The sequence below is a fragment of the Peromyscus leucopus genome, chromosome 8a (genome assembly GCF_004664715.2).
Source record: "Peromyscus leucopus breed LL Stock chromosome 8a, UCI_PerLeu_2.1, whole genome shotgun sequence".
In the NCBI taxonomy this organism is placed as follows: Eukaryota; Metazoa; Chordata; class Mammalia; order Rodentia; family Cricetidae; genus Peromyscus; species Peromyscus leucopus.
The window spans coordinates 16,633,184-16,657,703 of record NC_051085.1 but is presented as its reverse complement, the minus strand read 5'-3'; the positions used below and the strand labels follow the sequence as shown (position 1 = coordinate 16,657,703).

The window sequence follows — 24,520 nt, the reverse complement described above, 5'->3', positions numbered from 1 at the left end:
GAATTCATTTCCTGTACTTCCTTACTCCTGAAATGAGGAATTCTGGCTCTCTTTTTCCCATTATTCCTTTATTTTGGTAATGCAGGGCGGAGATATCCACATGGGGAGCTCAGGGATTCACAGCCTAGATGAAAGCTACTATTAACCTGGCCCTGGAGAGTTCGCTAAGTATTTCTCAATAGTACTTCACCATAATTCCTGAGCTAATTAGTAACCGCAAATGGCCAGGAAAAGACTCCACTTAGACACGGGTACGTAAAACAGGATCCACAACCTATCTGCCCTACAACAATTAATGTTACTTTTTTTTTCTTAGTGAGACATGACCATTTTATACCTGTAGTGTATGTTTGTTTTGCCAGTCTTCGAGGTAGTCACTGCTCCAATTCCAAATTATAGGTGAAGAGATTGAGGCATATATGAGACCAGCAACCCACTTCTCTTCTAGTTACTGTTGGATTGATGAAGTTTGTGAATCAGAAACCAAATAAGATTTTCAAATCCAGCTTGGAAAAGTGTTCTTTTTTAACTGTTATGAAGGATCATTTGAGTCATAACAACCCATACAAAATTGAATAACTTGTCATTTCTCTTGTGTGGGAAAGGCTACCCATTGTAGTCATTGATATGCTCTTGAGACACAAGAATTTTCTAGTTATAGCGATTTTTAGACATCATCCACACATCTTTATCTACTGGTAATATATTTTTTTTTTTTTCAAGACAGGGTGTCTCTGTGCAGCTTTGCGCCTTTCCTGGAACTCCCTCTGTAGCCCAGGCTGGCCTCGAACTCACAGAGATCTGCCTGCCTCTGCCTCCTGAGTGCTGGGATTAAAGGGATATGCCACCACCACCCAGCCTTGGATTATTTTTTTTGTTGGGAGTTTTTCTTATTTATTATCCATCTTGTTTTGATAGACTATATAGCTTTGTCAATAAAAACCATTGATGTTTCTTATATTATGAGAGTTTATTCTAATATTAAAAAATCCACCTTTATCCATGATTATATTCTTCTTTAGCTTTCTTGTTGCTTGGTGCAAGCTGGTAAGTTTGAATCAGGAAAAAAAATTGTAAGAAAATTCAATTGACTTAACCCAGGAATTCATATCAAATTTATGAATGTAACATTTATTTTTCATTAAAAAGACTTTTTATCATTTGATGTGTATTTGGAGTGTATGTATGTAAGTCATTATGAACGGGCCCCAGGTAGGTTTTGGGAACTGAACCCAGGTCCTTTGGGAGAGCAGCAAGTATTCTTAACTGCTGAGGCATCTGTACAGCCCAATAATGTCTTTATAAAATATTGTTATTAATTCTTTTAGAATTTCATACAGTACATTTTAATTACGTTCATTCTCTACTCTTCCCCAACTCCTACCAGGTCCACTCAATAATGTCTTTAAAAAATTTTTTTAAACCAAGAGTTTTAGTTTGGTATTAAATATATTTTTAGTATCTACCTACATCTTCTTTTCCTTCCATCCTTCCTTCCTTTCCTCCTTCTTTTCTTTCTTCCCTAGATAGGGCTTCATTATGTAGTTCAGGCTAGCCTTAAACTCTTTTATATTGTAATCAAGGGGCTCCTGATCCATTGGTTTCCATCAAGTGCTGGGTTTATTTGTATGTGCTACTATGCTTGTCCAAGATTTAATCATTTATATAAAAATAAACAAGTGCATCTATCTAATTATCATACATATTCGTTTTCATCTTTAATAATGGCAAAACTGAATGTGTACCAAAGGATTTCTTCAAAATAAAATTATGATATAAGCAACCATTTGAATTGAATACCTATTTCATATACCTATACATCCAGGGTTGTATAAAAAGTTCTTGGACAGAAGGGGGTTTAAGAATCCCAGAACTGGCCAGGCAGTGGTGGTACAAGCCTTTAATTCCCCCACCCCCTCTCTCCCTCTCTTTTTTTTCCAGACAGGGTTTCTCTATGAAGTTTTGGAGCCTGTCCTGGATCTTGCTCTGTAGACGAGGCTGGCCTCGAACTCATGTAGATCCACCTGGCTCTGCCTCCCTAGTGCTGGGATTAAAGGCGTGGACCACTGCCACCCACCATCTTTCTTTCTTATTAGAAAGCACAAGGGAGGCTGAAATAGGAGAATCAGGAGTTTGAGGACAGCCTGAGCTATACATCAAGTTTCCAGCCAATTTGGGCTCTTTGTTAAATTATGACTCATAAAAAGATGTATATGTGGATATAGTATTTATAATATTTTTACTTTTGATGTTTTTCTTTTTCTTTTGTTTTGGGGGCGGGGTGCGGGTCGAGACAGGGTTTTCCTGGAACTCACTTTGTAGACCAGGCTGGCCTCAAACTCACAGAGCCTCCCTCTGCTCCTGGAGTGCTGAGATTAAAGGCCTGTGCCACCACACTAGGCTTTGATGATATTTTTTTTTTTTGTGGAACTTTTAATAAATTTTTGTAACCTATCCTTTTCAAGGGTCATAATTAATGTGCTACATGTTTAAATCAGAAAAAGTAGCATCTCATTATCTTTTCATATTTCTGTCACCTTCTAGCATCAGAATCAGTTGACACTTGACCATCTCAGGATTTGGAGAAATAACTGTAAGTCTACAGGAAGGAGATATGTACAACCGCAGTCTGATACTTGTCAACAAATGTGGTGAGTGATAGAATATACTTCCAAATTTAAACCTCACAAGTTTTAAATAGTATTTTTTTTTGAGAAAATACATAAATATGAGGCTTTTGTTGGCAATTTCTACATTAGGAAAAACAGCTCTGGACTCCAAGCCCAAGGGACTTTGAGCTCTGGTTTACTTTATTGATATACTGAGCACAGAGCCTGCCTCCTGCTACAGTGGTTGACCAGTATTTATTTTGTATCTAAATGTTGGAAAGATCGTATTGCCCACAAGAAGAATTTAAAGTAGATGCTGCATCCCTTTGTCTTTTCTCAGGGTGTCTGCTCCTGAGAAGGCTAAGAACTAAAGTGGAACAGGGCTCCAGGATCTGGGAAGCAGGGGCGACCTCCTTTCTATTCTCACCGTGAGTCATAGACGGTGCTTGTGGAATGCATGGTGACAATTTAAAACCCTGATCTCCATTCTGAGTCAGATGGGGAGCCCCTCATCCCCATTCGGCCTCTTAAATTTTAACTCGTGGTGATGGGTTGCGGGCACTACTCTCACCTTTTATAACCGTGCCCCAGAAGGCGTGTATAGGAAGACAGGGTTTGGGGTCAAATCATGTCCCTTCTCTCTGCTTGTAGGTAACAGGATGCAGATGTAGGGAGGTACGGGAGCGGCCTCGGAGATGACCAACCGCGAGCTGTAGGTTAAAAGTCTCCGGCTTTTGCCCAGACCGTCCCCGGCCCCGCCTTCAGGCCCCGCCCCCGGGTCCGCCAGGCCCCGCCCCCAGACGCCCCAGGCCCCGCCCCTCCCGGCCGGGCCCGTCTGGCTAGGGTTCTTGCTGAGAGAAGCCGCTGCTGCAAATCCGCTCGGAGCGTCGGAGCCTGGGCGCAGCCCGGGATCGCGCCGCCGTCGCCGGGGAGCCGCTCGCTTCCCTGGCCCGGGCCTCAGCGCAAGCCGGCTGGGCCATGGCAGCCGCCGCGGTCCCGGACCGTCGCTGAGCAGCCGTTAAGCCGTCCGCCCGGGTTCGGCCCGCGCCGCTGTCGCCGCCGCCGCCGCCGCCGCCGCGGCCCAGGCTCGGCTCTCAAGTTTCCGCCCAGAAGCCGAGGCGACCGCGGGCCCGCTCGCCTGCTCGCCCGCTATGTGGGGCCGTTTCCTGGCCCCGGAGGCTGGCGGCCGGGACAGCCCCGGCGGGGCCCGCAGCTTCCCTGCGGGTAAGGGAAGGGGGGACGGCGGGCGGGTAGGGTGGCGGCCGCCGGGGTGCCTCGGGAGCGCTCGCCCTCAGGCCTGCGACCCCCGCAGGGTGACAACTCGACCCTTCAGGGCCGTTCGGCCGGGCTTTGTTGTCTCTCGGGTGGTGCGTGGCTGCCCCACGCGGGACGCGGGCGGGAAGGTCGCTGCGGGGTCGCCCGCAGCCGCTGGTTTGGGGGACGCGGTTCCCGGGGGTGGGGTGGGGGGTCGGCAGCTCTTAGGAAGCGGGGTGGCGTGGCTGTCCGCCGCCGCCGCCTCCTCCTGGGTCTCATCAGAACCCAGCCACCTTGGAGCGGCGGGGCTCAGGGGGAACTCGGCGATTGCTGCGGCTTTGCGTGGTCGGAGGGGGGCTGTTAGAGTCGGACAACCATTTCATGCCTGCATCATCACCCAGAAGTTGTGTGGGAGCCACCAGATTAGAATACATCTAACCTGGAATAGAAGACGAAGGCTTGGCTTGACCGTGACAAGTTATCTAACGATGACAGTCCCTTAAGGGCACTTTCATCTTAACTGAGTTTGAATCGCTTTGAAAAGCTGAAAGATATACATGGGCTCCCCACCCCCCTCCAAGGGAAAAAGCCACATACCTGTATGCAAAATTTCTCCTCCAAATTTAGAATTTTTGGGGTGCCCCTCGGTAGTAACCCTGTTCTACGAAGTGTTGGAACTTGACTTGTGTGACTTAGAGACGTTTGTGTACCATTTTTCAAAGCGCTAGACACATTTGGTGTGTGTGTGTGTGGGGGTCCCTTTTGTGATAGTCTCTGCTTTTTAGAAGATACCAGGCAGGCATATGGCTATTGAAATGTCAAACAATGCAATTCTGGGATAGTTTAGATTTTAAACCATCAAGTGGTTCTCAACCTCGCTGATGCTGCGACCTTTAAGTTCCTCATGTTGTGGTGACCTCCAACCATAAAATTATTTTCGTTGCTACTTCATAGCTGTAATTTTGCTACTGTTATGAATTATAATGTGACTATTTGATATGCAGGATATCTGATACATGACCCCCCAAAGGGGTCACGGCCCACAGGTTGAGAACCATTGGTTCAGGCACGCGCTACACATACATATACATCAGGTTTGAAATTATTCTCTTACACTTTAGACCCATAATAGTTTTAGAAGTAATGGAGATTAGACTAGCTTTGAATTTAGTAAAAATACATGCAGGGAATTCCTTTCTAAAATGTTAAAATATTTACTGTTTGTCTTCAAGAGGAGAGTGCAGTTTAGGGGTTTCTGATGCTTACCCAGTTGTCGCAGGTCCTAGTATCTAAGTGGCTTTAGTGATGGAGAAGATACTCATTATCCCTGGGGGCCCGAAAGAGTAGCTTCCATTTATTCCTATGTGTCAAAGCCATCTGTGATGTCTCTGTAACCTAACCTCTAAAATCTTATTGGTGGTAATGGCCTGTGTTGGAAGTATATCACAGTAGCATTGTATCCACTTCCATTGTTTTCTACTAAGAATGCATCGAAGAATTAGAAGTTAAGTCATTGAGAGACTTTGATGTTACACTGCAGTTTTTAGACATTTGCTATTTGTAGAACCCAGAGAAAGAAAATACTTTAAAATATTACTCAGATTTAAGGGATTTGGATAGTATATATCCTTCTAAAACAGAATTCTTCCTTAGCACTGGCAGCAATAGACCTTAATTTGCATCACTTCTTTCCGAATATTTTTCAGATATGCACTGAGAATGGATTATTTTTATAGTAATGGTGATGTAATTATTTTCTCCTTGAGCCAGTCTAATTATTTAATTATTTAAAATTATTTTAAAAAAGTTATTTCTTAAGATAAACCTGTGGTATCTCTAGCAAATGATTCCAGTGAAAGTCAAGATAACGTATGGGCCGTGAAAGAAAATTTGTGTCTTGGAAATACTGGATAACAAATACACCCTTGGGCTAATTTGAGCAATTTTAGGGCCTATATGAAGATAACAAACAAAATTTAAGTTTTTCTTTTTCTTTCTTTTCTTTTCTTTTTTTTTTTTTTTTTCTGAGAGAGGATCTTATGTAGCCCAGACTGGCCTTAAATACGAAATTGTAATGAAGCCAAGACTGGCCTTGAGCTACTGGTCTGCCAACAGTTCTAAAGTGCTGGGGGATCCCAGGCTTGTGATGTCTATTAACCCAGTCTTCTGATGGAGTTTATTAGCTGTCTGTTTGGTTCTGAGACAGTCAATAATTTTCTGATATTAAAAAGATTCTATCTTCGTATGCACGAAGTTAATTCTGGGTGTTCTGAGACTGGATCATACAAATAGGTAATTGGACTAAAGGGAAGGCAAAGGTAATAAGATGTCAGCTTTCTGCACTGGAGAGGAAGCTGCTGCTGCTACTGCTTCATTTAATGAAGCGACAAGTGGGAACAGCATGCATACTTTAGAAAATACTAAGCATTTGTTTTTCCTTTAGGGTTCCATTGTGTTTTGTCCTTATTCAGTTTCCCAGGTTTATGGCTAACCATGTTCTAAAAAAACTAAAATGAAAATTTTTTTACATTTTCATGCAAGATCACATAAAGTCTTCCCCCTACACTCAAACATAGCTAGAAGGCTACTTTAAAATAGAATAAGTGGCCGGGTTGTGGTGGCGCACGCCTTTAATCCCAGCACTCGGGAGGCAGAGCCAGGAGGATCTCTGTGAGTTCGAGGCCAGCCTGGGCTACCAAGTGAGCTCCAGGAAAGGCGCAAAGCTATGCAGAGAAACCCTGTCTCAGAACCCCCCCACCAAAAAAAATAGGATAAGCGGTGTGTCTTTTGAGCACTTGAGTGTGTTTGAAATCACTCTTTTTCAGAATGTATACTATTATCAGAGTTGGTTGAAAGGTGGGTATACTCCCCTTGGGCTTTTGAAATCTAGAATTATGCAGTGATATGTTGAGTACTTCCAGTTACAATCGGTATGTTCTTTAAAATAGGTCACACACACACACACACACACACACACACACACACACACACACACACACAGTATTTTTTTTGCTTGAGACAGGGTCTAAACATGTAGCCCAGGTTGGCCTCAAGCTTACAGCAATCCTCCTGTTTCAGCCTTTCAGGTTCTGAGATCACAGATATGAGTCACCATTCCCAGTTTTGTGAGTCATATTTTAAAACATTATATTCAGTCCTTAAAACATTTGGGGGTAGAATATTATACTTTTAAAACATGCTAAAAATGTTACAGTTAACACTGGCACAATGTCACTTGTTCATTGCTGTGAGCTTTAGATTTGCATCTGCAGAGTCATACATCGCTCACAAGCTGCTTAGTGACGTCATAATGATAGTGTCATAGATAGTAAGATTGCAACAAATGATGTTCTCTGCTATGGTTCTGAGTTAGATGGACCTAAGAACACTCTGGTAACAATGCAAGGTAACAGCTCTGTCAGCTAAACCCGACTGGACATGGTCTTTCTTAGTAGTCATTGGGGTGAGGGGGGGATCCCAACTTGAGTGATGACTTTTGTGAAATGACTTTGATTAGTGATTGGAATTTGATCTTCTTGGCTTGACTGAAACTGGTATATTAATCTGAGGCCAGGAAATAAATGGTGAGTTGAGCTGATGACACCTATTATTGTAAATTTTTATGTATGTTATGAACAGAAAGATATTAGTTATAGTTTTTCTGTCTATTAGAAATATGTGCCCTGAGAAGATAATGAAGACTTGCAGTCTCTTAGATACTGTTTTATTGAATTATAGCTTAATTAGTTCCCACAAATTGGGATTAACAAAGAAGAATGTGATCACCCAGGTAACATGTGAGCCCCAACATATTAACTATTATTACTGCTTTAAGGTTTTTCATAGTGTATGCTTTAATTCTTAAAAATATTCAGAGGAGAGCAGCTTATTGTGGAAGGTCACTAAAAGAATAGAAATACTGGACGTGGTGCAGCCTGATTGTAATCTCAACACCTGAAGGGTAGAGGCTGTGGGATTGCAGCCAGTTCAAGTCCAGCCAGGACTACATAGTGAGTTCCAGGCCAGCCAGGACTACATAGTGAGTTCCAGGCCAGCCAGGACTACATAGTGAGTTCCAGGCCAGCCAGGACTACATAGTGAGACCTGTCTCAAGAAACCCAAAACCAAACCAAAACAGAGAAATCCAAACTCAACCACCCCCTACGAACAAAACAAAGAATAGGGAACAATTGGTATAATAATAACACCAAGTTGCTTTTTATACTTATATTTTATTTTGCCTATTTTTATTTAATTGACATAGTGCATTGTTGCTGTCTAGTATGGTGCTTTCCACCTAAGTACACGTTTTGTTATTAAACATGCCAAGGCTTTGTATTAGACATGGTCCTATACCATTGAGCCAGAAGGCGAAGGTCCTTGCTATAAGGGAGCGTAATTCTCTTGGGGAGGAGATGGGCAGTAAGTAATCCACAAGAAGCTAGTTCAGCTGGTGTTGCTGTCTAGGAAGGGAAGCAGCCAAAGTGAGGGCAGACTGACTCTGGGCAGCCTGGTCAGGGAGGCCTCTCCAAGGAGGCTGTGCGGAGCCCTGAAGGTGCTTCAAGTGAAGAGAGGGGTGTGGGCTCCGGGTGGGGTTGGGCCTTGACTTGTTCAGGATTGTCAGAAGCCAAGCACGCCTGAGCTTGGTGAGCCCCGATGTGCAGTGGGAAGGGCCTGATAGTAAGTAAGGCTTTTTCAGGAGCGGGGGGGGGGGGGGGGGGGGGGGGGGGGGGGGGGGGGGGTGGGGGGGGTTTTGTTTATTTTGTTTTTCTGTTTTTTTTTTTTTTTTTTTTTTTGAGAGGTCTCACTATGTATCCTTGGCTGGCTACTTGTTGTGTAGACCAGGCTGGCCCTAAACAGAGACCCACGTGCTTCTGCTTCCTCAGGGATCAAAGGTGTGCACCGCCACACTGGGCTGGATTTTATGTGAAAGGAAGTCACCTGAGTAAGGGCAAAGGGCTGTTTATTCTTTTATTCAGCGCTCAAGTAGACATTGTTTTGTGTACTTGGGACACATAATGGACAGCCACATTGTAACTTTCTGAATCACATGGTGATTGTGTAGGGAAGACATTGTGGAGAGGTAGAGGCAAGAACAGCAGTAGAAAGCCAGTGTTTATACCATTACTGTTATCAGGTAAGAGAGAGATAAGGATTGGGATTAGGGCAGTTAGATGGGGTGTTGAGAGAACTTAGAATATTTGTGAGAAATAAAGTTGATAGCATTTGTTGATGGTTTGGAGGTGGCAAGCAAGGGACAGGAATCAAAGGTGACTTCTTAATTGAGCTTCAGTAGTTATAATGGCTTGTGGTCCCCTCTTTCTGCAACGGCAGCTCTTAGAGGTGGGGAGGAGGAGTACCGGGAAGGTCCATTTTAGAGTGTAGGTGAGGTGCTGAGTGGAAAGTTGGCATACAGATAGAGGCCACTGTGGAGGTTACTGGATCTGGGGGGTATGGTTTCCTGTGTATGCATGGTATAGGTTGTGGTAGCTGAGTAAGTCCCGTGGAGAGATTATAGAAAGATAGCGGGGAATACAGAGGTGCCAGCAGAGGACTGAACTCTGGGACACCAGTGTTTCTGACTGAGCAGGGAAAGATGAGTGTCCAAAGAGATTAAGCAGGAGCAGCCAGGGAAGTGTAGGAGCAAACCCAGGAGAATGTGGTGTTTGATCATCAAAGGCTCATACATCTAAGAGGTCATATCGATAGGTCAGAAGGAGGTGGTTGAATGCTACTAGCCACTGTTAGTGAGGGATTTAAAAATACTAAACTGGCAAAAATCAGAAAGCACATTTCATTGCATAAGATTGATACATAAGTGTTCAAAAAATGTTGGAGTACTTAAGGTAAAGCCACCCCATCCCTGGGCTTGCCTGTGACCTCCAGTTTTTATTTTATTTTTTTTTTTTTTCTTTTTTCGAGACAGGGTTTCTCTGTGTAGCTTTGCGCCTTTCCTGGAACTCACTTGGTAGCCCAGGCTGGCCTCGAACTCACAGAGATCCACCTGCCTCTGCCTCCCGAGTGCTGGGATTAAAGGCGTGCGCCACCACCGCCCGGCAACCTCCAGTTTTTAAAGTAGAGAAGTGTCCTGGATTTTCCTAGGATGAAAGAGTTTCTTGGGATGTCTGCCTTGATTGACTGCTGTTTCTCAGACCATCTGCCTGGTGTTAACAGTGTTCCCTCCCATCAGAATAGGAGATCCTTCTTCCCCCTCCCCTCCTCTTCCTCCCTTCCCTCCCCCCCTCCCCCTCCTTTCCCTCCCTCCCTCCCTCCCTCCTCCCTCTCCCTCCTCCCTCCCTCCCTCCTTCCTCTCCCTCCCCCTTCTTTCTTTTTTTATTTGATTAAGATTTTTCTATGTAGCCTTTGCTGGCATGGAACTTACTCTGTAAGCTCGGAGATCTGCCTGCCTGCCAAAAGCTGGGTTTGAAAGTGGACACCATCACACTGACTTGGATGTGTACTTTTATCTCATGCTTTTATTAACTGTCCTCTGGACTCATACTCTCTTTTGCTTTTTTTCCAGGGATTCATTATAAATTTATTAGGTAGTGCTAACTTATATTTCAGATAGTTGATGGGATTTTAAGATACTCTAAAGAGAATGAACTCAGAAACTTCTTCCTATACATTTATTTACATGGTAGGTATCAAGTAAAAGAATTTGTTGATAATACTAATTAGATTTTTTTTTTATATTAAAAGCTTTGGGCTCTCAAATGAACTGCAGCTTTTAGTTATCTTTAGAAGTGGACTATGTGTCCTTTTTAAAGTGTCTACCAGTTGGGTGCATTGCTTGTGGCAGTAACGATCAGGGGCCTGTCTTCCTTAAGAGTCACACCTGTGGCAGTGTGGCACTGGCTCTGAAGCTTTTCTGATGGCCATGTCGCTGCAGAACCTCTCTTCTTAGTTGAGGAGGAACTTTAAAGAAAGCTTCCCTGGAAAATACATGCTTAAATTTAGGGAACTGAAAAAGTATAGATATTTAGGTTTTCTAGAATTTAAGTTTTGATTTACTTCTGCATTTAAATTTATTATCTGTAGTACTTATGTTATTAAGAATTAGGAAATTAAGAGTTATTGAGGAAAAACTTGCCTACATATAATACAGGGAGCCTTCATAGCACTTTCTGCTTGAACAGTTTTGTTGCTTAGGAAAGTTGATTTTGATTTAGTGTTTATCTTCTTCTGTGGACAGACATAATTTGCTGTCATAAAGAATGCTTTCTGTATGAGGTGATGCTGTGAAATAGACACAGTCTCAGACAAGCGAAAGCCCAGGGAACACCACTGCTGTGCCCCTGTGCACATGGGGTAGTTTCATTAACAGCCTCTCGGGGATTGCCAGAGTACCTCACTTTTTTAGTTCCTGACAGAACCAGAGGCTGTAAGAAATGTCCATGGTTCTGATTCTGCATAGCAGCCAAAATACCTGTTGGAATATGTGTTTTCGTATAACCAGAAGGCAGTGGTCTTCCTGCCCATACGCTGCTATCCACAGCAGGTAGTGTTGTCAAAGAAGAGTTAGAGCTGTGCTGGTTGCTCCCCTAACCTTTCGATTGCTTCTTGTAAGAAAACTTGACGAGGACATACTGTTTGAATTCATGATTTCTTTATGAAAGGTGAACTATTTATTTATTATCTGATTCTTTTTCTGTTTCTTTCTTTCTTTTTTTTGCGGGGGGGGGGTGTTTGAGACAGGGTTTCTCTGTTTAGCTTTGGAGCCTGTCCTGGAATTCACTCTATAGCCCAGGCTGGCTCGAACTCACAGAGATCCCCCTGGCTCTGCCTCCCAAGTGTTGGGATTAAAGGCGTGCGCCACCAATGCCTGACTTATCTGATTATTTTTAAATAGAGCTATTTTAACAACAGCCTAGACCAACTTTAAGGCATTAATAGTAGAATTGAAAATAAGGAAATTCAGGGGCTGGAGAGATGGCTCAGAGGTTAAAGGCACTGACTGTTCTTCCAGAGGTCCTGAGTTCAATTCCCAGCAACCACATAGTGGCTCACAAACATCTGTAATGAGATCTGGTGTCTTCTTCTGGCCTGCAGGCAGAACACTGTATACATAATAAATAAGTCTTAAAAAAAATAGAAAAAGAACTGGCCTGTGGCATGCCTTTAATCCCAGCACTCGGAGGCAGAGGTAGGCGATCTCTGTGAGTTCAAGGCCAGCCTGGGCTACAGAGTGAGATCCAGGACAGGCACAAAGTTACACAGAGAAACCTTATCTTGAAACAAACAAACAAACAAACAAAAAACCACCAAAAAAAAAAAAAGGAAATTCATAATCATATTCAAAGCATCTGCTTGTAGTACCTGTTAGTTATTTAGCTGCGTTGTTTTCTTACCCTGCAAGGAAGTGTCACGAAACACGACAGAATCCGCTTATAAGAGTTTATTAGAGATAAAGGGACAGAGAGTACGCAGGCCTGTGGGAGAGACACATGCGTGCGTGGAGAAGAGAGGAAGAGAAGAGAGAACCGGGAACATGGTGCTCCGCTTTAAAACCGGCTGGGGGCGTGGCCAGGTCACGTCACTACTCCACACGTGTGCGTAGATCACATGGTCATGTTGCGCGCTTACGTGGCCATGTAACGTCACGGATCCTGGTTACGCAAGACGCCTTGACCCAGAACTTGCTAGGCGGAGGTGTCCAGGTCCGCCGGGTATCCTGGTTACGAGAGACGCCCTGACCCGGAAATGCCTATCCTGACCTGGAATTGGCTAGGCGGAAGTGTCTGCCTGGTATATGCGACCGTGGGGGCGTGTTGTGAACCCTTCAGTACCTTTTGTGGTCATGTTTTAAAAATTATTTGCAGTACTTAGTAAAATGGAACTTTCAGCTTTCTCATATTTACTTTTTATTAATTGTGGTTCTTCGAATGAAAATGGTCCTCTTAGGCTCATAGGGAGTGGTATTACTGGAGGTGTGGCCTTGGAGTAGGTGTGGCCTTGTTGGAGGAAGTCTGTCACTGAGGGTGGACTTCGAGGTTTCAGATGCTCAAGCCAGGCCCAGTGTCTCCCTCCCTGCTGCCTGTGAATACAGATGTAGAACTCAGGATTCTCCTTCTCCAGCACCATGTCTGCCTGGTACCTCCATGCTTCTCACTGTGTCGATAATGGACCAAACCTCTGAAACTGTTAGCCAGCCCCAATTGAATGATTTCCTTTATAAGAGTTGCCGTGGTCATGGCAATAAAAACCCCAAGACATTAATGTAAACTTTATTTTAATCAGTTAAACAATAAATTATTTTTGTTTTTATGAGACAGGGTTTTCATAGAGCTCACTCTGGTCTCAAACTCATGATGTAGCTGAGGCTGGCCTTCAAGTCCTAATCATAAGGCCTCCATCTTCTAAGTGAAGATTACAGGCATGTGTCACCCACCATTCTTGGCTTTTAAGTTTTAGTTTTAATTGGGAAAAATACATAAATTTATCAACACATTTTGACCTAATACATTCTGTAGAAAGATTTAATCATGCTAATTAACTTTCTTAACTTTTTTGTAGTGATACTGTCAAAATATGTTTAGCATATTTTGATGTATACAATACATTATTATTAACTCATCACAATGAAGAACAAAAATTCACCAAGGCTAGCTCTTCCAGTTTAATTGAAACTTTGTACCTTTGATCAGCATTAGCCTCTCTGTCCTCTTTCCCTTTCATATTTAGAAAGCCACATCTACTAGTTACTGATTACTTAAACATTGACCTAAATCTTTACATGTAAGAAAGCCAGTTAGCTTCCAGATAACTAGATTTTAATGTAGTCACTTTCTGACTAGCTAATGTGTTTATATGAACAGACCACTTACTAATTGGATGCTGCTCACTTTATCTTAACTGAGTGAAGAGCCATTTTCAAGGACTACTTTGATTCCCATTCTGGAACTGATCTTGTTTTCCTCATAGTTCTTTTCTGTGACCTAGAATTTGACCTCCAGTCATGGTTCATCTCTGCACTGATCTTTCGATCTCTTTGTGATTGGAGGCACACAGCCTCTTAATGACCCTCCCCTCTTTCCCTGATTTTTTTTGTTGACAGTTTTAAAGATACTTATTTTTGCTGTGTGTGTATATACAGGTACATGCATGTGAGTGCAGGTTCCTGAGGAGGCCAGAGGTATGGGGTTCTCTGGAGTTAGAGGAGACTGTGAGCATCAGATGTGGGTGCTGGGAAATGAACTTGGGTCTTCTGCAAGAACAGCAAGTGTTTTTAACTCTTAAGACCTCATAAATATTTTAACAATATACTTTGCATTAATTTTTTGACCATTTCCTATGTGCATATAATATATTTTGATTATATTCACCCATTGTTTCTTTAACTTCTCCCAGATCCAGTGCCTAACTCCCCTCTCTACACACTCTCTCTCTTCCCCTTCCAACTTGGGTCCTCTTTTTTCCTTTTTAAAAGCAGTTCACTGAGTCCCATTTGTGTTGCTGTTTGGGTGTAGGGCTCTCCAGTGTGGGGCAGGGTTGACCTGCCGGTATCCACACCCCTAAGGAAAACTTCCTTTCCCTTCCCTATATTAAGAGTGTTTTTCTATATGGTTTAGTGCTTTTGTGTGTGTGAGAGACTTTTTGTGTCTTTTGACCTATTTGAGACTACTTTCTCATAATCCTTAAGAATTTTGACCATTAGTTCTTTAACTATTTTACAGTACTTTTTAAAAGCTACTTTGACAAATATTTACTGGTTTTTAAATAGATATGTAAATGAGTACTGGGTCAAGGGATAGTTGAAAATATCTTGGATTTTAAAATAAACAGAACTTCCTAACAGAGTTCTTGTTTTAATGCTGCTTCTAAAGGGAAGGATATTTTTGTAGGTCTAATTGTAAGGTTTCCAAAATTCTAATTTTATTCTGTGAACATTTATTGGATATCCAGTGCTCACAATGACTTCATTTGTTGACACTCTGCCTGAGTGCACAGCTCTTGGGCTAGCTGGGGACACTTAGATAAAAAGTTTGTTCTTCACTTTCCAGTGTGGTGAAGGAGAAGGCAGTCATATGTGTGAGTAAATACACTTCAGTAAATGCTGCGATAGAATTTAAACTGCAGTTTGGACACGAACAAAGCAGTAGTCATTTAACGCTTGTGGAAGAACCAGGAAGAGCGAGCAAGTAAGTCCTTGAAAAGGCAGAAGAGGGAGGCGGTTGGAGTTACAGAGTAGACTCGTGCCTAGCTGTTACAGAGTAGACTCGTCTGTGTGGAGAAGAGAGAGGTGAGCGTGCCTAGCTGTTCTGGTTTGGTGGGGAGCTAGATGGTGAGGGAGGTTGGAGCTGCAGAGTGTTCGAGTAGGATGTTGTCCAGTTGGTGAAGAATTCCCAAGCGTGAGTTGGAGTTTTCTTACTGTACCAGCAGGAACCCATAGATCGTGTCCGCAGGAGCATGGCACACCCGCCCGCCCCTGATTCTGAAGCTGAGTTGGATAGATGGGTGGTGGTTGGTTTGACAGTTAGTCCCTTAGGAGCAGATCTTCCCGGGACTGATAACAGCTCTCCAGCTGCAAGTGGTCTGTGACTGCAGTGGAGGTGGATTCAGAAATGCCGTGAAGCGTTTGATTCAGGTTGGTTGGCTGCATGGGTTATTTCGGGGTCTTATTCTTGGATCTGTGCCATACGTTGATTTCTGTCCCAGCAACAGAGGAGTTAAGGGAGTTGAAGGCTATTGCTTGAACTTTGTGACCAAGTACTTTTTTTTTTTAAACAATTCAGAGTTGTTAAAATGTAAGACCTTTATTTATGCTTTGTGGTATAATGATCAGTGCACTTTGATATTTTCCACTTTGTTCTATTTTGTTTAAAAATATTGGTGTCTAATTTGATTTGAGGACCCATTAGTGACTAGCAACTTACATTTTGAAAAATAGTGTGGTGGAGGTGGAAGCAGGAGGATTGAGAATTCAAAGAGCTCAAGGCCATTCTCAGCTGCATAGAGTTCCAGGCAGGCCTGGGCTAGTGAGGCACGCGCCCTGCTCCCCGCCCCCAGACTACTTAATATTTATGATTTGTGCTGCAAGACAGCTCTTAATGTAAACTTGTGCATTTGCTCTGCCGTGTGCTGTGCCTGTTTTCTGTGGCTTACTGTTGTCATCAGTTGATGAGGAAATGCATTGTGTTTTTTTTTTTATTTTTTAAAAAGGTTTTATTTATTATGTATATTGTTCTGTCTGCACATATCCCTGCAGGCCAGACGAGGGCATCAGATCTCATTACAGATGGTTGTGAGCCACCATGTGGTTGCTGGGAATTGAACTCAGGACCTTTGGAAGAGCAGTCAGTGCTCTTAACCTCTGAGCCATCTCTCCAGTCTCGCATTGGGTTTTTTTTTTTTATTGTTTGTTTTTGTTTTTGTTTTTTCAAGACAAGGTTTCTCTGTGTAGCTTTGCACCTTTCCTGGAACTCACTTTGTTGCTCTGGCCTCGAACTCCCTCGAACTCACAGAGATCTGCCTGGCTCTGCCTCCCGAGTGTGGGGATTAAAGGCGTGCGCCACCACCGCCCGCTGGAAATGCAGTTATCCCAAGTGCACTTATAGGTGTGCTCATGCTTACGGAAGACTTGTTGCTAACACGATTGTGCTTCAGACAAGCCTCGGAAAATAAAACATCTTCTGATGCCCAGTTTCCTGTATGTCCAGGGTGAGAAATACTATTTTTTTGTCCTGTCCCCAGGCATTCCCAGGAGGTGAAATTAGTATTGAAAAATCAAATATAAGGCTCTGTAGTCCAGTGGGTGGGGTCATGAGATTTTTATATCCTTAAAGCAGTGCTTCCGTCTTGGTGACGGAGGAGTCAGGATGCCTCAACCACCCTCTGGTCTCTGTCCCCCCACCGCTGGGCTCACAGGTGTGGGTTACATCTGGGCTAGGGACTGAATGCAGGCCCACATGCTATGGAGCAAGTACTGTACTGGCTGAGCCGTCTCCTCAGCCCCTAATTTTTTTCAATTTTGTTTCAGGTTATTTTGTGTGTATTCATGTAGAATTTTGTATTTTTAACAATTTATGTTAGGATATAATCCATTTATTTTGGAAGAGGCCAATACTTTATTCCCTTTCCAGGAGAGAATGCCTAAGACTTTAGTTAAGTAGCATTTAAATGGCTAAGCTATTAGTCTTATTAGTGGTAAGCTTTTTTAAGAAATAGGACATTTTTCTAAAAATCTAAGTTAAACTGTGGTAGGTCAAAATAAAATAAAAGCATGGAAGTCAGAGCAGTCTCCAGCAGTGTTTGGATGAGGTTCTTTCCCGTCCCCTTATGTTTTCTTCACTTGATGCTCCAGTCAGACTGAAGTACGGACTGGGACCAGTGGGCTCTGCCCAGCCAGGGTTCCTGCCTACGGGACTAGGAACAGAGATTGGTGGCTGTGCTTTGAGGTGGCTTCCGAGTCCAGAGACTCCCTAGACAGGTTGAAGCCTGAGGTTATGAATTCCCTTCGTGTCAAATCCATCCTGTTTAAATTGACAATGTATGCATTTTAGATCCTTAGTAACACTATTGTTTTTACGTTTAATTCCCTGTTTATTGTGTGTGCGTGTGTATGTGTGTGAGTACACCCGAACCAGTGCAAGCGTGGAAGTCAGATGTTCTCCTTCCACCATGTGGGTTCCGGGTCTGGGGGACCAAACTCCGGGTCAGGTACGGGCAAGCACCTCTCCTTGCTAAGCCCTCTGGTCCCCTGCACGGACATTATTTTAATAGTCAAAGTTCTGTTCCTTTTGCCCTTTCTTTAGTAGGAAACAGTTTTTAAGGAACTGTCTTCTGTCTAGAGGTCCACTTTTCCAGAGTTTAGATTTACACATTTCTACTTGCTCTTTTAAAGTGGTTATGGTTTTTGTTTTTGTGTTTTTGGATACAGTTTCCTTATGTTCTCCAGGCCAATTTGTCTTCCGATCCTCCTGCTTCAGACTGCTAGGATTATACTATGCGTATTTCAAGTTTTTTTATTATTTATTTATTTATTTTATATTTTTTATCATTTTTTCTTTAAGACAGGTTTCTCTGTGTTGCACTGACTGTCCTGGAACTTGTTCTGTAGACCAGACTGGCCTTGAACTCACAGAGGTCCTCTTGCCTCTGCCTCCTGAGTGTTGGAATTAAAGTCGTGCACCACCACTGCCTGGCTTTTCTTCTTTCCTTTTTCCTTTTTGGTAATGCACATATTAACACTGTTTTTAGAGTATATGGGAGTATTTTGTTCTTTGTTCCAATATCTTGGCTAGGTTGCCTTTTGGATTTCACATTAATTATTTGATAGTGAACTTAGATTTTTTTATAATAATTTTTTCATCCATCTGTGTAGTTTTTAGATTTCTCTTTTATCCATTTTTAAAATTTTTTTTGGAGGTATTGAAGTTTATTTATACCCTTTGTAATGATTTTAGATAACAGTTGATGAGTTCATCCAGTTCATAGTGGCCTGTTTTTGTGTTTGAATAAAAGTATAGCTTATAAGGTTGCAGGCTGCTGAAAGAAATTCTGAAGCCATTTCTCTGAGCTGCTAATTCAGGAGAGGCTCTTCTGCATATAAAGTCCCTAAAGTGTGATGGCAAGAATGGTGCATATGTAGTAGAGACTGCCTTCATGATCTTTCCCTGTTTAGTGACAGGCTGTGTAGCACGAATCTTAAAGGGTCTTATTAATAAAAACAAATCCAGAGCCAGGTATTGGGGTCAATGCTGGAAGATCAGAGAACCAGAACAAGCCACAGCCACCTCACCTTGCCAATTCCTCACCTGATCCTGTTTCCTCAGACTGGAAGTCTCTGAGTCCTCATCCAGAATGAATGAATCTCAGCTGAACTGCTTCTCAAAAGCCTGAAACTTAACCAAGGCTATAGTTCCTCGTCTTCACACCTTAAATAACTTTCTGCCTCCTGCCATTACTTCCTGGGATTAAAGGCGTGAGTCACCATGCTTGGCTGTTTCCAGTGTGGCCTTGAACTCACAGAGATCCAGGCAGATCTCTGCCTCTGGAATGCTAGGATAAAGGCATGTGCTACCTCTGCCTAACCTCTATGTTTAAAATTGTGGCTGTTCTGTTCTCTGACCCCAGATAAGTTTATTAGAGTGCACAATATTTTGGGGAACACAATACCACCCCAGCTGCTTGTAGGTAAAGCTCAGTCAGCTGTCTTCATGAGGACACATAGTGATACTCTACAGTATATGGTGTCACTGAGCATGGATGTTTGGTAGAAGTATTGAAATTCATTCATAACTTGTGATATTTTAAATTTATGATAGGCTTATCAGGATATAACCATTTAAGTCAAGGAACACCTGTATTATTTTGTGATTTAAAGACAGAAAACTAGTTTTCAGAAGTGAGAGCAGAGTGTTTTAGGCCATTTATTTTATTTTATTTTATTTTTTGTAGATTTTAAATGTATTTTTTGGTACGTGCTAGGTTCTAGGTATTGAGGCTACACTCGTTAGCTTTAGAAGTCTATTGATCGGGTCATATTGAAGTACAATGAGGGAAACTGTAGACTCTGGTCATTATTTTCATAGTTTTTCTAGTTCTCCCAATACTGTATTAGTGCTTTCCAAAGAAACAGATCCAGTAGGTTTTGATTCTGGGAACTCTCTTAGATATACACTGACAAAGACCCCAAATTCTGGTGAATTGGCAAGTTGCTGAGGGTATTGTTCTAGTCTTGGCCAGTAAGCTCAACACCCAGGAAACCTATGCTCCATTTCAAGTCCAAACACAGGAAAAGCCAATATTTTAGTTCAGAGATCACCAGGCATTAAAAAAAAAAAATCTCTAAGCTTTTTGTCTATTCAGATCTTCAGCTGCTTGGATAAAGTCTGTCCACATTGAGGACAGCAGAATCATTCACCATGTCTACCAGTGCAAATGTTACCTCAAACCAAAATACCCTTACAGAAAGGTTGGTCCAGGGCCAGTGACATGGCTCAGCTGGTAGAGACACTTGCAGCTAAGCCTGGAGACTTTAGTGTGATTCCCCAGGACCCACATTGGTAGAAGGAGAAAACAACCCTTGCAAATTATCCTCTGACCTACACACACACACACACACACACACACACACACACACACACACACACACACACCACACACACCACACACACACACACACACACACACACACACACACACACGCACACACACACACACACACACACACACACACACACCACACACACAACACACACACACACACACACACACACACACACACACACACACACACACACACACACACACACACACACACAGTCTTTCTCTCTTTCTCTAAGTTAATAAGTATAATAATGTTTCTTTAAGAAATGTTTGTCCAAATATATAAACACCCTATGGTCCAGTGACACAGTCAAGTTCACATACAAAATTAACCATCACTCGTATTTGACATCGTTCAAGGTTTATCTACCATATAGTTAAACTGAGATTGTTTTACTGTGGAAAAAGAAATCTGAAAGAAAGACTTGTATGTCTTTCTAATCCTTAAAAAAAAATCCCCTTAGTAAGGTTTTTAGGAATATTGTAAACATCTTGGCTTGCTATTATGTACTCTAGGATGAGCAAGCCTTTCTTCCAAATAGAAGAATGAACAGACTGAGTCATTTATTATGAATCAGTTGAATTTTTTGAGACTATTTTACTGGCTGTTAAATTTTAGCAAAAGCTAATTGTTTTCCTGTTCTAACTCTGTCATGAGTTTTTTGTTTTGGGGAGTGGGTAAGTACATGAAAATATATGGGAGTGTAAAACCCAGTGTGATTCCACAGCTTCAGCATGGCTGTCCTAACTGTGTAGACTTCGGTTAGCTTAATTTGGTGTGTGGTATTTTTTATTTAAAACTTTCTCGTTTTGTTTTGTTTTCCAGATAGGATTTCTCTCCGTATCTGCTGTCTGTCTGTCCTGGAACTCACTCTGTAGACCAGGCTAGCCTTGAATTCACTCTGTAGACCAGGCTAGCCTTGAATTTACAGAGATGCATGTGCCTTTGCCTCCTGAGTGCTGGGATTAAAAGGGTAGGCCACCACGGCCTGGCTCTATTTGAAACTTTTAAAAGAAGTTTTAGTGAACAATTTAGCAAAAGATAATTAAAGAAACAAAAATTCTATGAAGAGATACACTATATTTTAAGTGGCTAGGCTACAGTAGAAACTTTTTAAAGAAACCTTTCATGATGAGCAAACACATTCAGTATCTTCTGGTCATGTAACAGGATTCATCTAGACCCCCCCACCCCCCAGCTGAGGTCAGCTCACAGCTAAGGCCTGTGTATGGAATCCGAGGTGTCTGATTGAAATATTCTAGGGCAGACTGTTGACATTTGAAGATAGATTTAGCTTTCTGGGTTGGTTGTTTTCAAGGCCTTGCGTCAGTGGTCCAGGTGGGCTTCCTCATTGTGTGGTTGGAGCTGTCCTCAGGGTCTCAGTCTTCCTGCCTGCCTGTACTTCCTGAGTGCTGGGGTTATAGTTGTGCACCGGCACACTTGACAGCATGGGCTGGGTTAGTTTTAGACTTTACTCTTTGGACATAGGGTCTCACTAGGTATTCCTGCTTGTCCTGGAACTCGCTATGTAGATTAAGCTGGCTTCGAACTCAAAGAGATCCTTAAAGTCTGCCTGCCTCGGCCTCTTGAATACTGGGATTAAAGGCATGTGCCGTCATGCCCAGTCTCAGTGGTGATTTTAAATCAGATAGCAGTCCATCTTTAACGGTTCTGCAGTCAGAAGGTTCAGAGTCTGCATTTAGTTGTCATCCCTGTGGTATGTAGTTTTTATTCGATGAATTTGAATCTTTGGTTATTTTTATTTTGGGCGAAAAATAACCTCTTAAATACTATGTATATTTGTTTATAAGGTAAAAAGACCTTTGCCTTTTCACAGATATTGCACATGTGTTAATTTTGTATTTTTTCCCTGTATAGGCTTGGATTATTCATCAGCATGGCTACCTGGTAATGAGTCATTGTGGCAGGCCACAACTGTTCCATCTAGCCATCGAAATAGCCATATCAGGAGACACAGTATAACTTCTGACAGTGGGGACACTGGCATTGGCACTTCCTGTTCTGACAGCGTGGAAGGTAAGCTAATGTAGAGGAAGGTGAGATAAGGTGATGGAGAATGTATGAACTGAGGTTTTTCTAGAGGTGATTCTAAAGTTTATAAGGTAGTGTTTGTGTTGTTGGCAGTATTCTGTGTTGCTTCGTATAAAATATCAAATTCTCTGTATATTTGGTTTACCCCTGCATTCAAAAAAGATTATTTTTATTTATGTGTATTTTCAGAGCATCAGTCAAGCTGATTGAAGATGAAAGTGATTCCCCATGTCCACCCTGTCCACCCTGGCCCCACCCATGTCCACCCTGGCCCCACCCATGTCCACCCTGGCCCCACCCATGTCCACCCTGCCCCACCCATGTCCACCCTGGCCCCACCCATGTCCACCTTGGCCCCACCCATGTCCACCCTCCCCTGTTGTTGCTGTTTGACCAGAGTAATGAATTCATTATTATTTGATGAACCTGTATTGCCGTTTATTGCTGTATTAGTTACTTTCCGTTGCTCTGATAAGATCCCATGACCAAGGCAACTTCTAAGAGAAAGAGCGTATTTTGGGTTTACAGTTTCAGAGGGTTGCAGCGCCTCTGAAGAGGAGCAGAGGTGGTGAACTGCTAGACTAGTAGCTGATAGCTCACATCTTGAGCCTTAAATAGGAGGCAGAGAGTTCACCGGGAAGGGGGAGAATCTTTTGAAACTCCAGCCTGCTCCCAGTGACTCTCCTCCTCCAACAAGGCCGTACCTTCTGATCCTTTCCCAAGTGTGGACCAAATACTCAGACATGCACGTCTGTGGGGCCTTCTCACTTGAGTGCATCACAGTCATGTGCTGATGTTAATCTTCACTGTCGGCTTGAGAGGACTTTTGAATTACATAGGGACACACCACTTGGGGGCAGATCTTCAAGGGCATCTTTAGTATAGTTTAACTGAGGCAGACAGACCCGGGTCTGGACCCAATAAACAAAAGAAAATGAAAGGCAGATGAGGCCTGGCATCCCTCTTTCTCTGCTTTCTCATCTGCCCAGCTGTGATAACCCCCCAGCCACAGCTGTGAGCCATTTATGCCACCATGTCTTCTGGGCTCTTATGCTAGTTGTAAATGTCAGCTCATCACAGCTTAGAATCTCCTTCAGAGAGTCTCAGGTGAGCTCATTGTCTTTATCTCTGTGGGTGTGTTTGTGAAGGATTAATTGGATTGTTAACTACTGTAGGAAGACCTAGCCCATCATGGGTGGTACCATTCCTCAGGGTGGGCCTTCAATTGTACAGGAGTAAAGAAAGCTAGTTGAGTGTAAGCACAGCATAGCAATCAGGCAGCTTGGGTACATCTGTTTCACTCTGCTCCTGGCTGTAGATATGATACAAGCAATCGTCTCAAGCTCCCGCCACAGTGCTTTCCCTCAATCATGACTGTAGTCTGTCAGTATAAGCCAAATGAGCACCTTCTCCCCTAAAGTGTTTTCTGTCAGGCTATTTTATCCTGGCAGCAGAAATGAAGGTAGAAGACCTGCCCTAATGGATGCAGCATCCTTCCTCTCTTGTGTCTTCTCACAGATTTGGTAAGGGCAGTGAGAACAGTAGCTAAGACATACCAGATCTATAGTTCAGATTAAGGTTTACTCAGAACTGTATGCCTTCTGAATTTGGAAGGATTTATTAATGTGTATAGTCACCGTAATGTATCATACAGCGTAGCTTTAGTGTCTTGTGAATCTTCTGCCTATTTGTCTCTTCCTATGCACGTCTCCCATCTCTAGTCTTATGCAAGTTTTGTGCTGAATTCCTGGGTGTAAGAGCTATGTTATGACCAAAAGATTTTATTTTTAAATCAGGAATGGCAATTGGATTTTTATCAGATATTTTATGTGGATTTCACCATAAACTTGTTAATTTGGTGGTGGATTTTCCTGCTTGATGTGTCAAGTTTTCATAGATGTGCTACCAAAGAGCATGCATCACTTGGCTTTGCAGTACCAGGAAACACCCTGTATCATCATGTGCTTTTAAAAGTATGTATTGCTGAATTCTGTTTGCTTATACTTTGTTAAGGATGTGTGTACGTGTGTGTGTGTGTGTGTGTGTGTGTGTGTGTGTGTGTGTGTGTGTATATGAATGCTTTTCTTTCCCTTTTCCTATTTTTTGCTATCATCAGGCTTTATACTACCCTTTAAAATTGAATTGGTTAGGTATTTATGTTTTCTGAAAGACATGGAAAAAGTTGTTTATTTTTAAATCATTTTCTTCAGTCTGAAGCTACAGATAATTTTTGAATTAAGTGAGGAATTTTCTCAATATTTACAGAGCTAGTCAAACTTTTCAAATTAGATGAGCTGTGGTAATTTTTTAAGAGGAAAGCTCCTAGTGGCTCCTGTGTATGTGTAGTGTAGTTCCAGCACCCTACAGTTTGGTATCTGTAGGTTTTCTGGTGATCGTCCCTGCTCTATTGCTGTTTGCATAACTTGTGTCTTTTTTTCCTTTGTAGTCTCAGTTCTAGGTTGCCAGGTTTATTGATCATTTAAAATAACCATATCTTTATTTTTCTTTTCAGGGTCAATGATTTCTGCTTTTTCTTAATTCCTTTCTGCATAGG

At 42.6% G+C, this 24,520-nt stretch overlaps 1 protein-coding gene across 6 annotated transcripts in view; it reads left to right on the top strand.

Annotated features, from left to right (window-relative positions):
- The first annotated feature begins 2,554 nt into the window (after positions 1 to 2,554).
- Cep85l (centrosomal protein 85 like) overlaps positions 2,555 to 24,520 on the top strand; it is a 126,407-nt gene continuing 104,441 nt past the window's right edge. Inside the window, exons 1-2 of one of the 6 annotated variants that reach the window (XM_028894950.2) lie at positions 2,555 to 2,651; positions 21,793 to 21,951. In XM_028894950.2, coding sequence (XP_028750783.1) covers positions 2,615 to 2,651; positions 21,793 to 21,951 — 196 coding nt within the window. In that variant the 5' untranslated portion in view covers positions 2,555 to 2,614. The other 5 variants (XM_028894952.2, XM_028894949.2, XM_028894951.2 and 2 more) reach the window with 5 other exon arrangements.